We start from the raw sequence: 14,252 nt of genomic DNA, 5'->3' as shown, positions 1-14,252 counted from the left end.
TGCCATAATGTATACATTTGCACATTTTCTTTTGATTTGACCAACAACAACAAACTTTTACTTTATGCCAATTGATTTACTTTAAAGTCAAGCCTTGATTTTTGGCATATATGTACATATATTTGGCTGTCCAATCAAAAGAGAATATCTGCTAGTCGAATTATATTAAGCAGAAAACATTGGCAGTTATATTTAATTTTCCGGTCCAGTCAGTCCCGCGCTCCTACAATATGAAAATAGGTATAGAAATATCAGATAAGCACAAGAATTCAAAGAATCGATTTTTATTTTTATGATAGTACGTCAAAGTTTGCTTTTGGGCTCATGAGCATAAAGACATATTTGTGTGTATGTATGCATCTGTCTAATATATGCCTGTGTGTGTGTGTGTGTTAGATGTGCGTGTTATATAATTTTTGCGAAATATACGCAGTCTGTCGAGTACGAATGCCGCTCCATAAATTGCCATTTGATGAATAACAATTAAGCAGGCATTTTTAATTGGAACATTTATTTGTTGTTCTTTTATAATTTGCGAATATTCGAAAAGTCTTAATTACTCTTCTGCGCTGTGAAATTGAAACAATCGACAGCCGTCGGGCTCGCCGGCTCGTAAATCTTGTATTTGGCCCATAAACAAGCTGCGCGCCAGACCTCTTCAAATGGCCTGCCTCAATTACTCATACGCCGCGTGGGATCGAGCGACCACCTCAGCTATCTTCACCTACTTCGTGTTTTGGTTATCGTTGCCACTGGCCACCAGCGCCGACCACATAATTATCAAGAATTTATTTATTTTCATTAACTTGTCCTGACCATTCTGCGCAGAGTATTACGCATGCAGCCAGGGCTAAATGCTATCAGAGATCAAAGTTTGCGACCAGGTTTATGGCCCCCACACAGCCGATCGAAATGAAAAGCAGTTCAGCTCGGCTCAGTTCTATGGAGTCTCAATACGTTCGCCAAAAAGCTCGTAAAAATTGCCAGACAAAAATGCCGACGGACGCATGCGCGATTCACGTGAACCGAGTGCCGAAACTAGTGAACGGCTGGAACGTGAGACGTCGAACGTGGAAGTGTGGTACGTCGTACATAGTACGAGGAACGAGCATCGAGGAACGAGGAAGGGGAAGCGAGCAGCAGCTGACGGTCGGCAATCGATCAATAGAAAAAATAATTTGCACTTGTTGTCTCTTTTCTATCTATACATACACTGAGAGAAAAACATTGAGAAAATGTTTTCTTTAAGCTTGAACCAAATCGTTTTAGATTTACAGAAATTGCAAAATTCAAATTTGTGAAAGAGAAACATGGAATTAATTTGTGTTATCTATTTACTTTATCTAGAATTTACTAGAATTTGGATTGCCATAAAGTCGCCCAAATAGTCGAATTGCCTGCGAAAACGATTTCACATATTTAGGCTGAGCCCATTTCACGGCTAAACGTGAAATTGTAAAACGTATCACTTTTTCGAATTTAGTTCAAATTGTTCCTGTTGCATTGTTTGAGCCCCGCACTTTTCTCGCCGTGTAAAAGTTTTTATGTTAATTGTTCATTAAGCGTTTAAATAAAATTAAGTATTTTTATTTCGAACATTTGTCCAGTCGTCTGGCTGCCTTTATTTGCGTTTATTTTTAGGTTGCCGGACAAACGTTATTCTTGGTGTTTGACTTCCAGATTAATTTGTAATGCAAACGGCGCGTGCACAAAACTGTCAAATTATTATGTTTTGACCTTAAAACAACTGCTGAACCTTGCGAGAAGCGATGCAATGCGTTGTTTTTTGTAAGAGAGAAACGACAATAAGTTCAAGTGAGAAGAGCGTTCAGGTCAAATGCCAAAGAACCCTTTTCATTGTTGGAATTCAAAACTTTTGCAGACTATAATGCATCCATTGTAATGAAGATCGTGGCTGGAATATATTTTCATGGATATTCGATTGTTAGTACAAGGCTTGCGAACTAATTGCCCTTGGAAATGATGTGAGCGTAGTCAAAATATTCTTGAGCCCTATCTTAGGCCTACGATATATGTATATGTATACTCTATGTAAATATGTTGGCATACACGAGACAATTAAGCAATCAGCGCCAAACCCAAAGTGCGAGAATCTTGAATAGGTAATTAGCACATTGTAGGTCTATCTGTTATTTTCAGACGTCATAAATATAATCAAGAGCCCCGCATCGCACCGCCGCCCCAGCTGCTGTCCACGTCCGAAGCCGAGCAGCCGACATGTATAAAAGCTGATCAATCGACGCTATAAGTGCGCAGTCCGTCAAGAAAATCGCCATCGTCTCTCGATACCGCGCGCAGACGACGCAGCATTGTTATTATACTTAGGAACCAAATCGAGCTCAAGTACTCGAAATCCCGCCATATCGTGCTCGTCCATAACCAGTTAACTCGGACTCGGATTTTCGTTTCGGCCAAAAGTAGATCGTCAAGATCGCAATCATTAGCTGCTCGTTGAACTTTATTTCTCAACAACAAAAACAAAACCAAATAAAATCAACTTCGAAATACGCAATTTTTGGCCAATTAACGGTGCGAGATAAGAATTACGAATACAGATATCGCCCAACTTTATGCAACATGCATTCATCGTAAGTGGGAATGCTTCTAAAAATAGTGGAACCGAAACACACACACACAAACACACGCACACACACACATTCATACATCATTCATACATCAGCAGATGCATCCTTCTGATATGTATTATTCAGAGACTTTTAAATTAAATTAAATTGAAATGACAACTTAATTGCTTAATAATCAAATATTTCCGATTTGAAAGGATTCTCAAAGTTATTACCTCAATTAATTGTTGTGTAGTCAACCGATTAGATACTAGAATTTAAGAAAACATATTCTTAGTTTCAATATATGTTCTGCTTTTTTAAAGAAGCTACATCTTTAACCATTTTTCCTAATTCAGAGAATTATATCTTGTACAGCAAGAAAATGTTCGGAGGTATGCAAGTTATTCAACGCTTTTCTAAAATTTAGTTCCGATTTTATTTGAGTGTACATATTATCTATAATTTCTTGATAATAAAATCAATTAGAGCATATTCCTAGCCTTAGAAAATGTAAGTGAGCTAGAAAATTATCTATTATCTGTACGAACGTGTAGATCTCAATTCCTTTTATAGAAACCAATCCCTTTTCTTTAAAAAAAAATGTAACAATCATTTAGTAAATACAAAAAATGTCGCTGGAAGAAAAAGGGAATCATATACAGTATTTGATTAATTTATATTCATATTCATACACGTACATACTTATATACATCATAAATATGTTTAAGCTTGAACAATGTATTCAATTTCCGAGTAATTCGCAGATTTACTCAAAACAGAATCATTCGCAGCAAGATAATCACACGGAATCAAATGATCAGACCTAAATAGAGAGCACTCGCTCATAGAGTTATATCTATATCCATGGGAGCACCTCTAGTTATATGCCAGCATATAGATTTCCACATACGTAGATATCTGCGCGTAGGGAAATGGTAGTCATGCATACACACAAGTCTATGGGTGTATGTACATCCGACATCAGCCGATAGCAATGACGTTGCATATCGCAAAAAGTTGACGTTCTGTTGTTATCTATGCCGGCATCGGATTTAGAGATGAGCGCGTGCCGTAAATACACATATCGTGTAATAAATTAACTGTAAATTCAAAACGTGTACAGAATTAATTTTGATTCGCTCGTTGCTTTCTCTTGGGGTAGCATACTTTCATGAGTACACTGTAAGAAATGGAGTTGTAAAAAGTTGTTGTCAATGCCATCCCAAAATGTATGCTAAATAAAAGTGTTCTCTTCAAAATCCAGAAAACAGAAATCTGAATCTGACATGCACTAAAATTGAATACTTATCAGCAGCTCTTACAAATTTGATGATCGTAAATCAAAATAGCGTAATCGTATCGTAAACGTATCGTATACGACACGTGCGCACCTCTAAGCGCAACCGGGACTTTTGCCGTTTCTCGATCATGCAGCAGCCAGCAGAAGAAGACGAGCAAGCGAGCAGAGCAGCGCATGCGCTGGCCGTCAGCGCGTAGCAAGCAGCGACAGAGGCAGCAGCAGAGACGGTGGCGGCGACGGCGACGGCGACGGTGGGTTGTAGGCGCGTTGCGACCTCTGCCTCAGTCGCTGCTGCTGCGTTGACGACATCAACAGCATTTGCTTTTGTTTTTGTTTTTGTGTGTGCTTTTTTTTTATATTTTTATTGAATGTTGTAGTTGTTGTTGCTGCTGCTGCTGCTGCTGCGTCCGCCGGCTGTCTGCTCAGTTTGTTGTAAGTAGTAGCAGTAATAACAATTTGTTGCTGCGGTCGTTTGGGCTTTAGTTTGTCGTTATAAATTGAGTTGGAATAACGCATTCCAGCTTAGTCGTGTTCCAGTAACGTTTACGCGCGCAGCAAATATTAACTCAAGCATTCCAATAAAAGTTCCTTACGAACAAAACGAAAGTAGCAAAAAAAAAACACAATTACAATACTATAGAAAAAAGGCAAGAGTAAAAAAAAAACAAAAACAGGTGCGCAGATAACTTAACGAGTGCATTGAAATCGTGGGACAAAGCTAACTGTTTACTTTCCATTTCACTTTCATTCACACACGCACACGCACACACACACACAATATCCCAAATCCTGCCTGGCTCCCCACATTAAACCCCCCAGTATGTCCTCTAGAATTCTGGAAGACTCGCCCAATGCGCGCATCAACAAGACCATTCTGGACCGTTATCTGACCCTGCCGCTAGAGGAGAACATTGTGCAGGCCACGTATGTGTGGATCGACGGCACTGGCGAGGATCTGCGCTGCAAGGATCGTACACTCGACTTTATACCATCAAGCCCAAAGGGTAAGCACATACGAAAAAAAAAAAAAAAAAGAATTTGATTCCCACGCAAGATGTGACCTAGCAGACACTCGCACTGGCACCGTGGTCTCGCACCCGGACCTGGCCTCGCTCTCCGGCTAATCTAATCATCTGCCAAGTGGCTTAACATAGTTTTCTACTGGCAGCTCTGAGTGCCTGTCAGCATGTCAGCCCGCCAGTCTGTCTGATTTATATCAGTTGCACTACTCTTCTCCAGGGACTGCTTAGAAGAGATTAACGGCTAAGCCATATATAGAGACTGCGTGAAACGAACAAATCAACCCAAACACAACTGTGCTGGGTACATTTCGTTTCCAATAGGAAGTCTATGTAGGGTCTGCGTAGAAAGTAAATACTTTCTTAGCTTCTTGTTAAAATCAAGAAAAAAATCAAAATCAAGAATCAATCAGTTAAACTACAGAAACTATCTATCAAAATAAAAATATAGATACTATCTATCAAATATATATGCATATAAATACTATATACTAGATATAGACAATACCTACTATATATCACTTCCGCGGGATAAAATCTCGTAAAACCTTCATACCCATATCTATATCTAGCTATCAATCTATCTACCAAATATGGATGTAGATACTATAAACCATATGTAGACAATGATACTATATGCAAATCACTTCCGCAGGATAAAATCTCGTAAGACCTGTATACCCATACATATATATCTGTCTATTTCAATAAGAGCAATACCCAATTAGCTTAGCTGCACTTCCCGCATAGTAGAAACTTTGACCTTTGGCCTGGCACGAACCCAACGCCTGGGGGACTGGGGGTTCGGCTCGGAAGTTGGCGCACAAACGTTTATTGTGGCACAGTTTATAGACGTTGAATTTTGAGTACAGACTTTTTGATAGTGCGATTTCGTTCATAAAGGCGTACAACTTAAAAGGGGTTTCACGCTGATAATTGATTACGCTCTAATGTGTTTGCCGAGCAGTCACAATTATATTAGTTTATATAGTATATGACCGCAATTAGACATGGCGCGTGTCCGTCGACTGGAGATCGGGTTTTGAAAAACAAAAACCCAATTTAAGAGGATTTTCATGTGCCGGATAACGCGACGTATGCGCAATGTGCACTAGTATTTATTGTTTCATTGGAAAATATATATATATATTATAATGTACAATTTCGTATAATCCATGTATATTATATTTCTAAATATAGTTTAAAGACAGGTTAAGCACTTGTAATTAAACAAAAGCGCAACAAATATGTGCAAATCATTTTAACTCGGAAGTGCAGCAACAAATAAATACAAAATGCAACAACAACAACAACAAGAGCATCAACAATAATAATATAGAGAGAATTGATTAAATACATGTAGTTCCTTCTTTGGACTCTTGCGCCACATTTAACAAATGCTTTAATACTTTGTTTAATGACTTTGTTTATTTTTTGGTGCCTAATGCTCTTGCTACTCAAGTTATTAAAATGTTTTAATAGATTATTAATTACGTTACGTTATGTTTTTTTTTCATTGTGTCACATATATTTTGTTGCTCATTATTAATCGGGCACAACAGAAGACCAAATTGTACACAATTACTAATTAAGAATCTGTGCTGATAACTGTGTCTATGCAGGCCACATGTGTGTGCATAGATAAATATGTATATGTACATCTCGTATGTATGTATTTACGTTGAGCTACAGATGCAGACAGATAGGTGTGAAATGTGCCAACACGTTTCCGAAACAGTTCGCACTGCGAAAAGCACAGGCGACATCTGGCAGCTGGCGTATGCGGCGTATGCGTAATATTGTTGCCCACAGCACACGCCGGCGACGCGTGCCTGAATCAGCAGCACGGTCCGTGTGGGCGTCATCCATATACATATATATGCTGAACTTGAAAATACACATATACCAAAGCGATTGTCAAGTGATTTGGTGGGGTTTTACTTGGCCAGTTCCAAGCTCCAAGCAATTACCCAAGTAATTGCAATGCGCAAATTCAACGAGCGCCGCAATTGAGGCAAATGATACTCATTAATTATGGATATGCATTTGGTTTCAAATGGCATTAAAGGGTCCCATTTGCATATCGAAGGGCAATCGCAAATTGGCCACAAATGCATAACAAATCCAACAATGGCCAATTTGGCTCATCCTTGGTGCTCGGCCGGGCGCCAGCCCTTGACAACGATTTAACTTGAGGCTGTTTATCAAGTCTATGGGGTCTATATGGCACCTGGCCCGCGGCGATATCACAACTGCCGCTGGGTGGGTGGGGGGTCAGCTGGCCAAGGGGGCTTGGAGCAAGCGTGAGGCACGAGATTGTAAATGAAAACGCTTGCCCAAGGTAACAGCTGACGCTCTGATAGCTACGGCAGTCGGCTCTAATAATAGAACTTTTCTATTACCAACTTTAATAACACATTTTAGCCCGCGCCCGCGCCCGTGTCCCCTTTGCCCCCCGCTGCCCTCTCTTTGACTTTATTATTTTTTTGCATTTTTTGTTATTAAAGAAATTCGCCAAGCTAGAAACAAGCGGGTAGAATGCCAGAGTATGCCAACTATTTAATACCGCTACAAAAATAATTAGAGATGAGCGCGTGTCACGAGCCGCGTGAATAATATGTAATTTCGATATAAATAATAATAAAAATAATAATAATAATTATAGCAATATCATTAATCAATTTAAATATTAATTATAATTATTGTTTTATTCGTGCATTAATTAAAACAAAACACATTATATAAATAATAATAAATTGATAATAATACTAATAATAACTAAAAAAATAATAACAATAGTTATTATTATAATAAGTTCAAAAATAGTAGCAACAATTATAGTGCATAAATAAATTGATATTAATTTATGCATTATATACGTATATATATATTTTATACAAATTATGTTAGATTATTTTAATTATCAATCAAAAGCTAAAGCCATATACAATATATGAATTTGTTGTCTGCTTCTAGCTATAAAATCGGACAGAATATACACTCAATTCTTAGAAAACATTATCTGACCTCATTTTGATTATACAATTTCTCTAGAATATTCAGTATTAGTTAAGTTAAGCATTTTTATAGACAAACCAAGCGACAAACTGCCCGTCTAATGTAGTGTTCCGATATCCGACTACGCCCGCCAATCGCAACTCCCATAGAAAATAGCAACACATATAGAAAATGGTCTTTGAATGAAAATTGTTTGAAGTCTGAGCAAATAATTCCTACAAATGTATATTTTGAGTACAGTTCTTTGACTTCAACAGAGGAAAATGTGTTTAAAAAACTAGAAAAAATATTAAATGTAAATCTTTTGGCAACTTTCCAAAATTTAGAAACAATATTCGAAATATTTTAAAATATGAATTACTTTGGGATTTCCAAAAGTGTAGCAATTGTATTTTTTGGAGTGTCATTTTCTCCAAGTTAGGTTTTCTAGCACGAGCACGAGCTGTGTCGTGCTTGATGTCAGTCGTGTCACGAGACACGCGACCAGCGCTGCCAGATCGGCAACGAGCGGATCGGATCATCAAGTAGTGTAGCTCAGTTGGGGACGATTAAAATGCAACGCAAGTTTTCCGGCAGTTGTTGTTTGGCTGGTTCACGACAGACAATGCTGATGTACAGGGTTGGGTCGAGTTGTTGTTGTTGTGGTTGTGAAATTTAATGCACAAGTGCGCAATAACTAATTTGAGTTGCATTTTATAATAGAATATGATGATATACAATGTAATATGTACATAATAATATATAAGAATATGCATATTAGAAATGACAGTAATATGCGGACTTAAGGCTTTCACGAGACAGGAAATGGCACTTATTGTCTCTGTTGTTGTTGTTGTTGTTGTTGTTGCTGCTGTTATTGTTGTTGTCATTGTTATTGTTGTTGGCAGGCGTGAAAGTGGCGCAAGAGCAGTTGAAAACGGAAACCAATTAACGCTAATTAATAAGAGTATCGCATTTCGAGTGCAAATTGACATACGAGGCCAATTGTTGACCGCATAGTTCGCGCACAATGATTTAATGCCCTATCCCATTATCTGACGCTTTAGAATTGCCCGTTTGGAATTACGATGGCAGCTCTTGCTACCAGGCGGAGGGCAGCAACTCGGACACTTATCTGTATCCGGTGGCCATCTACAAGGATCCCTTCCGGCGTGGCAACAACATTTTGGTCATGTGCGATACCTACAAGTTTGATGGCACACCGACGGCCACCAACAAGCGCAAATCTTGCCTGGAGGTGGTGAACAAGTGCATCGAGGAGGAGCCTTGGTTTGGCATCGAACAGGAGTACACGTTCCTTGACTTCGATGGCTATCCACTTGGCTGGCCCAAGAACGGTTTCCCAGGACCACAGGGTCCCTACTATTGCGGCGTGGGTGCCAATAAGGTGAGTGGATTGACTGAAACGAGACTTTGGTATCAACTAATCCGATGCCAATTGCCAGGTCTATGCACGCGACATTGTCGATGCCCATTACCGTGCCTGTCTCTATGCAGGCGTCAAGGTGTCCGGCACCAATGCAGAGGTGATGCCCGCCCAGTGGGAATTCCAGGTGGGCCCCTGCCTGGGCATTTCGATTGGCGACGATCTGTGGATGTCGCGATTCCTCTTGCACCGCATCTCCGAGGAGTTTGGCGTAAGTCGTTGTCCCCTTAGCAAACAGCTCAAAGCCTATAGCAAGACTATACGATACAGATTGTGGCCACTCTGGACCCCAAGCCGATGCCGGGTGACTGGAATGGTGCGGGCGCCCACACCAACGTGTCCACAAAGGTGATGCGCGAGGACGGCGGCATACGAGAAATCGAGAAGGCTGTCGCCAAGCTGTCCAAGTGCCACGACCGCCACATTCGCGCCTACGATCCCAAACAGGGCCAGGACAATGCACGCCGTCTGACCGGCAAGCACGAGACGAGCTCGATCAACGATTTCAGCGCCGGCGTCGCCAATCGCGGCTGCAGCATACGCATACCCCGCGGCGTTAACGATGATGGCAAGGGCTACTTCGAGGATCGACGCCCCAGCTCCAATTGCGATCCGTATTCGGTTGTGGAGGCCATTTTGCGCACCATCTGCTTGGACGAGTAGAGCACCAGCCGCATCTGCATCTGCGTCTCCAAATCTAGCGGAGCTCGATGTTGTTCACCAGACCCGGACCCGCCGCAATCCCAGGCGGAGTAAGCATAGGCATAGCCATACACAATCAAAACATATACTATACAATGTGTACCCAACGTAGTTTTTTTTTTTTTTTTTTATTGTTCGGTCCAGTTCTAAACGAGACCATTTAAGCAGATGTTAAAGATATATATATATATATATATATACATAAAGAGCTTTTTTTTTTGTTGTTAAACATTGTTGTTAGGTTATAGAGATTAACAGAGCACGTTGAAGAAGTAGGTTTAAAGCGATCGATTGTTACCCATCGAAGGGTCCACAACAACATTAACAAGTACACTACCCACCACCAACCACCCACCCACCAAACACAAGCCCCACCAAGCTGAACAAGATGAACCGAAAACCGATAGGTAGCGAAACAGAGAAGACAACGTTCCGGCTACCGGAGGGAAACATAACTATTAATGATATTATTTTAACATTAATTAATTACCTAAAATATCAATACCTATATATACGCATACAAACATACGTACATACATATACTCCTTAGTTAAGTAAATGCACGAAAAAAAACTTAAAATGCTGGCATTTTATTGAAGCGTTGGAAAACTGGAAAGTGATTTGACAGAAAAGTTGCCTTTCGATTTGGTTCGAAAATGTTTTGACTCTAATATTTTGTTTACAAATTTAACAAATTTCCATTTTTTTTTTTTTGCTGAAAGCTATACATTCTAGGCTTTAAAGAATCAGCCTAGATATTAATACCTGATTTCGGTTCACGCAAGACAATCTGTTCAGTTCTGGCCAATTTATGCGGACTGAAGGATTCTTGTTTCTTGCAAGCTTTTTAATTTGGCACGAATTCAAATTACATAAAGAGAAAATTCAGAAAAACTCAATTCAAGTCCTTAAATGCTACTGTGCACGTAAAAGCCGTAAGTTTTGGTAAAGTTATTCGAGTAAAAACTAAATTAAATGCCAGGAATAGTCTAGGTGTTGCTTTTGTATGAACCCATTTAAAATGGGTATAAGAGATGAACGCAAGGATCTCAGAACCTATAAGAGCTAGAGACTTGAAATTTTAGATGTAGATGCTCCTAGTTCCCGCGCAGATCGAGTTTGTTTCCGATAATCGATAACTTACTCCGTTTCAGAGCAATCGATAAAAATCGATATCGATATTCTGTTTTTTGGGCAATTTTTGTAAATAATAACAGCTAGAGTCACCAAGGAAGAAGATGGTTCAGGGTATCCCCTAGTCGGGAGCTCCCGACTAGAATCTCTTGTTTATAGTTAAATTTTCAGTTTCTTATAGCCCGTTGTACTGAAAATATGGCAAACCGTAAATATTTTCATAATCAAATGACATCTGACATCTCCCAAAATGATTGGAGCCAAAGTTATTTGTACTTTGACCCTGAACCCTGAACGCCCTTAACTCCTTTTTTCGGCAATCGATTTGTCTTGTTTGGAGAATTGACTTGGTTTAAGGTTCGGTGCATTGTACAACATTTTATAAAGTTTGAAATCCGTAATGGTTTGATTGCAAACCAGTTTGCAGCCTTGTTTGAATCTCAAATATACCCGCAAAAATATCGCTTGGCTGTAATCAAGAACCTTGTAATAATAACATGTACTTCTATTGAATTTTGATTTTTCTACCATTTTATTTACTCGAATGTATATATATTCCTGTGATTTATACTAAATTGTATACGAATCTTTTGTTGTCTGTTGTCTGTTGTTTGAGTTCAATATATATATATATATATTGTAATTGTTATTTTTATTTTAATTTTTATTTGCTGGCCTCAGCCTTGTAAATTGTGTATTACGAAGTGTTTGCATTTGTTGTTTTAACAACGGTCCACAAAATGTTTGATTAGTTATAGTATATAGCATGCCATAGCGGCATCTATGCACATAATATGTATGTATACGAGTACTAAGTGTCGTTAACTTTATTCGCATTTTTCTTCTTTTTTTGATTTTTATAAATTTTGGAACAATTACAACACAATATTTCAATAGTATTTACTACAAATGTAAGTATCATCATGTTCATTTGTATACTTAAACAAACACTTTCGGTATTTCAAAGTTTTTACCTTAAATATAGCATTTTTTCTCTCAGTGTATTGTGTGTGTTTGTGAACATGTGTTTCAAGTAACAATAAACAAAACAAAAAGTAATTAATTAAATATATAAAAAAAAAAAAAAACTTAAGAAAACTCAAGTGAAATAAATCAATTTCGGTCTGAACAAGTTGTATAAATGGAAGCTGAATCATTCATTTAAGTATTGTATTACATTAAGTGTATATATATATATATATAAGTATATATATGTATTTTCAGATACCTTATGTATGTATATGTGCATGTATTTGTGCCAGTAAATTTGCATATCGAGACAGCAACAAACAAATTATCCACCGCCGCCAACTGATCAACGAACCCGCAAGCCCCAAGCCCCACTCCTACGTGATTTGCATTTCAATTTGATAAGCAATTTATCAAAGTGCGCAGCACAACACGTTACGAGTTTGGCCGAGAAGTCAGGTCAGTTAGTCAGCTGATTGATTGTTTAATTAGCAACAATTCACAATTCGACTAGGGGTAAACATTTGCACAGAGGCTGCAGCTTTTCTTATGGCCATGCTAAAATTAGGCGTCACTTTCACATGTTGCCTGTCAAACATTTAAACAGACAGTTTATCTGCCTTGTAAATATTTGCAATGCACAGTGTGGGTCAACGCCAAACCAACTGGTGATTGACAGTTGTACTTATATCAAATATTTATAATTTATCGCCGGCTCTGCCAACTGCATGTTGACAACAACCTGTCAACTTAGCATGGGCCTAGACAAGCACATAACAAATCATGCAAATACATGCAAACACGTACACACATACATATGGTAATAAGTGCTTTACAGATATGTTTGTCCATTATTTATGCTGCTTTTGGTATTTGTTTGTGAGCTTAGCTTTCATTTTTTCTTGTTGTAAATTCCTTGTGTCAATACAGTTTGAGTAAAAGCAAAAACTGAACTTAATTAAATAACATTTAGTGCGTAAAATTAGCAAATCGTACACATTAAAGGCAATGTACGATTGTAATTAAATATTGTGCGCATTAACATTCAACTAATACGTTAAGTTTCTGTCGAGATTTAGTTGTACAGACATACTTAGTAATACATTTATTAACATGTTGCCCGTTTAGAGAGAGAAGAAGCAGAGAGCGAAGGAAAGAGCAGGAACTATATTTGTTACGTTTTGTGGAGTCGGGAATGTTCACTTCGAAAGAAGTCTGAAGCATTTACAAATGCAAATGGAATTTGTAGGTTTGAATAGTGTTCGCTAATCAAAACATTTAATACTGACACATTGTGCAGCACTGGAAAAGCAACATGATTGCAATGTTTTCCACACTACAAACAAGGAACAGAACTCCCATTTTAAGGTAATAAATATGTATATAGCTGAAAAGAATTTACACAGATTTTTATCTTTCGGACTCATTTTTCACTCAAAATAAGCAAGTGAAATTGTTTTTGGCACCTTAAATTGTTATCTATGTATATTTGACGAGTCCTTTTTTTAAGAATTTTGGAAAACTTGATGTGAGATCTATTGAAGTCCCTGCTGATTGGATAGTTGAAAGTTTTCTAATTTCAGAGAATTTCTGTGAGTGAATTCTTAAAAAATGCGTGAATACAATCGGTAGAACATCTTAATAAATGTACATACATATGTATGTGCATGCATACTGAATTAAGATTTGTGACACATTATTCACTTAGTAACTACATATTTATGTGGGCATGTTTATGGTCTTGTCATGAAGTGCAAATCAAAGGATATTGAATAACGGAAGCGCGTTGCTGCATTAGAATACATTCGGTAAATTACATACGATATATGACTTCAGTGATAACAAAATCAAAATAAACACATTAAAAAAAGCTAAAACAATGCTTAGAAACTAGTAAAAAAAAGGAATTTAATTGAATTAAATTGAATTAACTATTGCACTTGGAAAACAGCTCAAACTTAAATACACATTTATAATAATTCTTATCTCTTCTTTTTGCTTTTTCAGTTTTCTTTTTTTTCAAGTTTTCGCAGCCGCCAAAATAGTTGGATCGCAGATCCATTTAAGGGACAGCTGTACGTAAGTAATTGATGCAC

At 38.1% G+C, this 14,252-nt stretch overlaps 1 protein-coding gene across 3 annotated transcripts; it reads left to right on the top strand.

Moving 5' to 3' along the window:
• The first annotated feature begins 2,315 nt into the window (after positions 1-2,315).
• On the top strand, positions 2,316-10,610 carry LOC115767076 (glutamine synthetase 2 cytoplasmic). 3 transcript variants are annotated; one of them, XM_030711219.1, is made up of 5 exons: positions 2,316-2,609; positions 4,720-4,892; positions 8,972-9,312; positions 9,371-9,562; positions 9,622-10,610. In XM_030711219.1, exons 1-5 carry the CDS (start codon positions 2,599-2,601, stop codon positions 10,012-10,014), a joined length of 1,110 nt encoding a protein of 369 aa, XP_030567079.1. In that variant the 5' UTR covers positions 2,316-2,598; the 3' UTR covers positions 10,015-10,610. The 3 variants fall into 3 exon arrangements, with proteins under 3 accessions (XP_030567079.1, XP_030567076.1, XP_030567077.1); XM_030711216.1 differs by having other exon boundaries at positions 4,708-4,892; XM_030711217.1 differs by lacking the exon at positions 2,316-2,609 and adding an exon at positions 4,398-4,562 and having other exon boundaries at positions 4,708-4,892.
• The last annotated feature ends 3,642 nt before the right edge of the window (positions 10,611-14,252 follow it).

This window comes from Drosophila novamexicana, unplaced genomic scaffold, assembly GCF_003285875.2.
Source record: "Drosophila novamexicana strain 15010-1031.04,08,12 unplaced genomic scaffold, DnovRS2.1 tig00001302-arrow-arrow-pilon, whole genome shotgun sequence".
Lineage (NCBI taxonomy): Eukaryota > Metazoa > Arthropoda > Insecta > Diptera > Drosophilidae > Drosophila > Drosophila novamexicana.
This window is presented reverse-complemented; position numbering and strand designations above follow the sequence as displayed.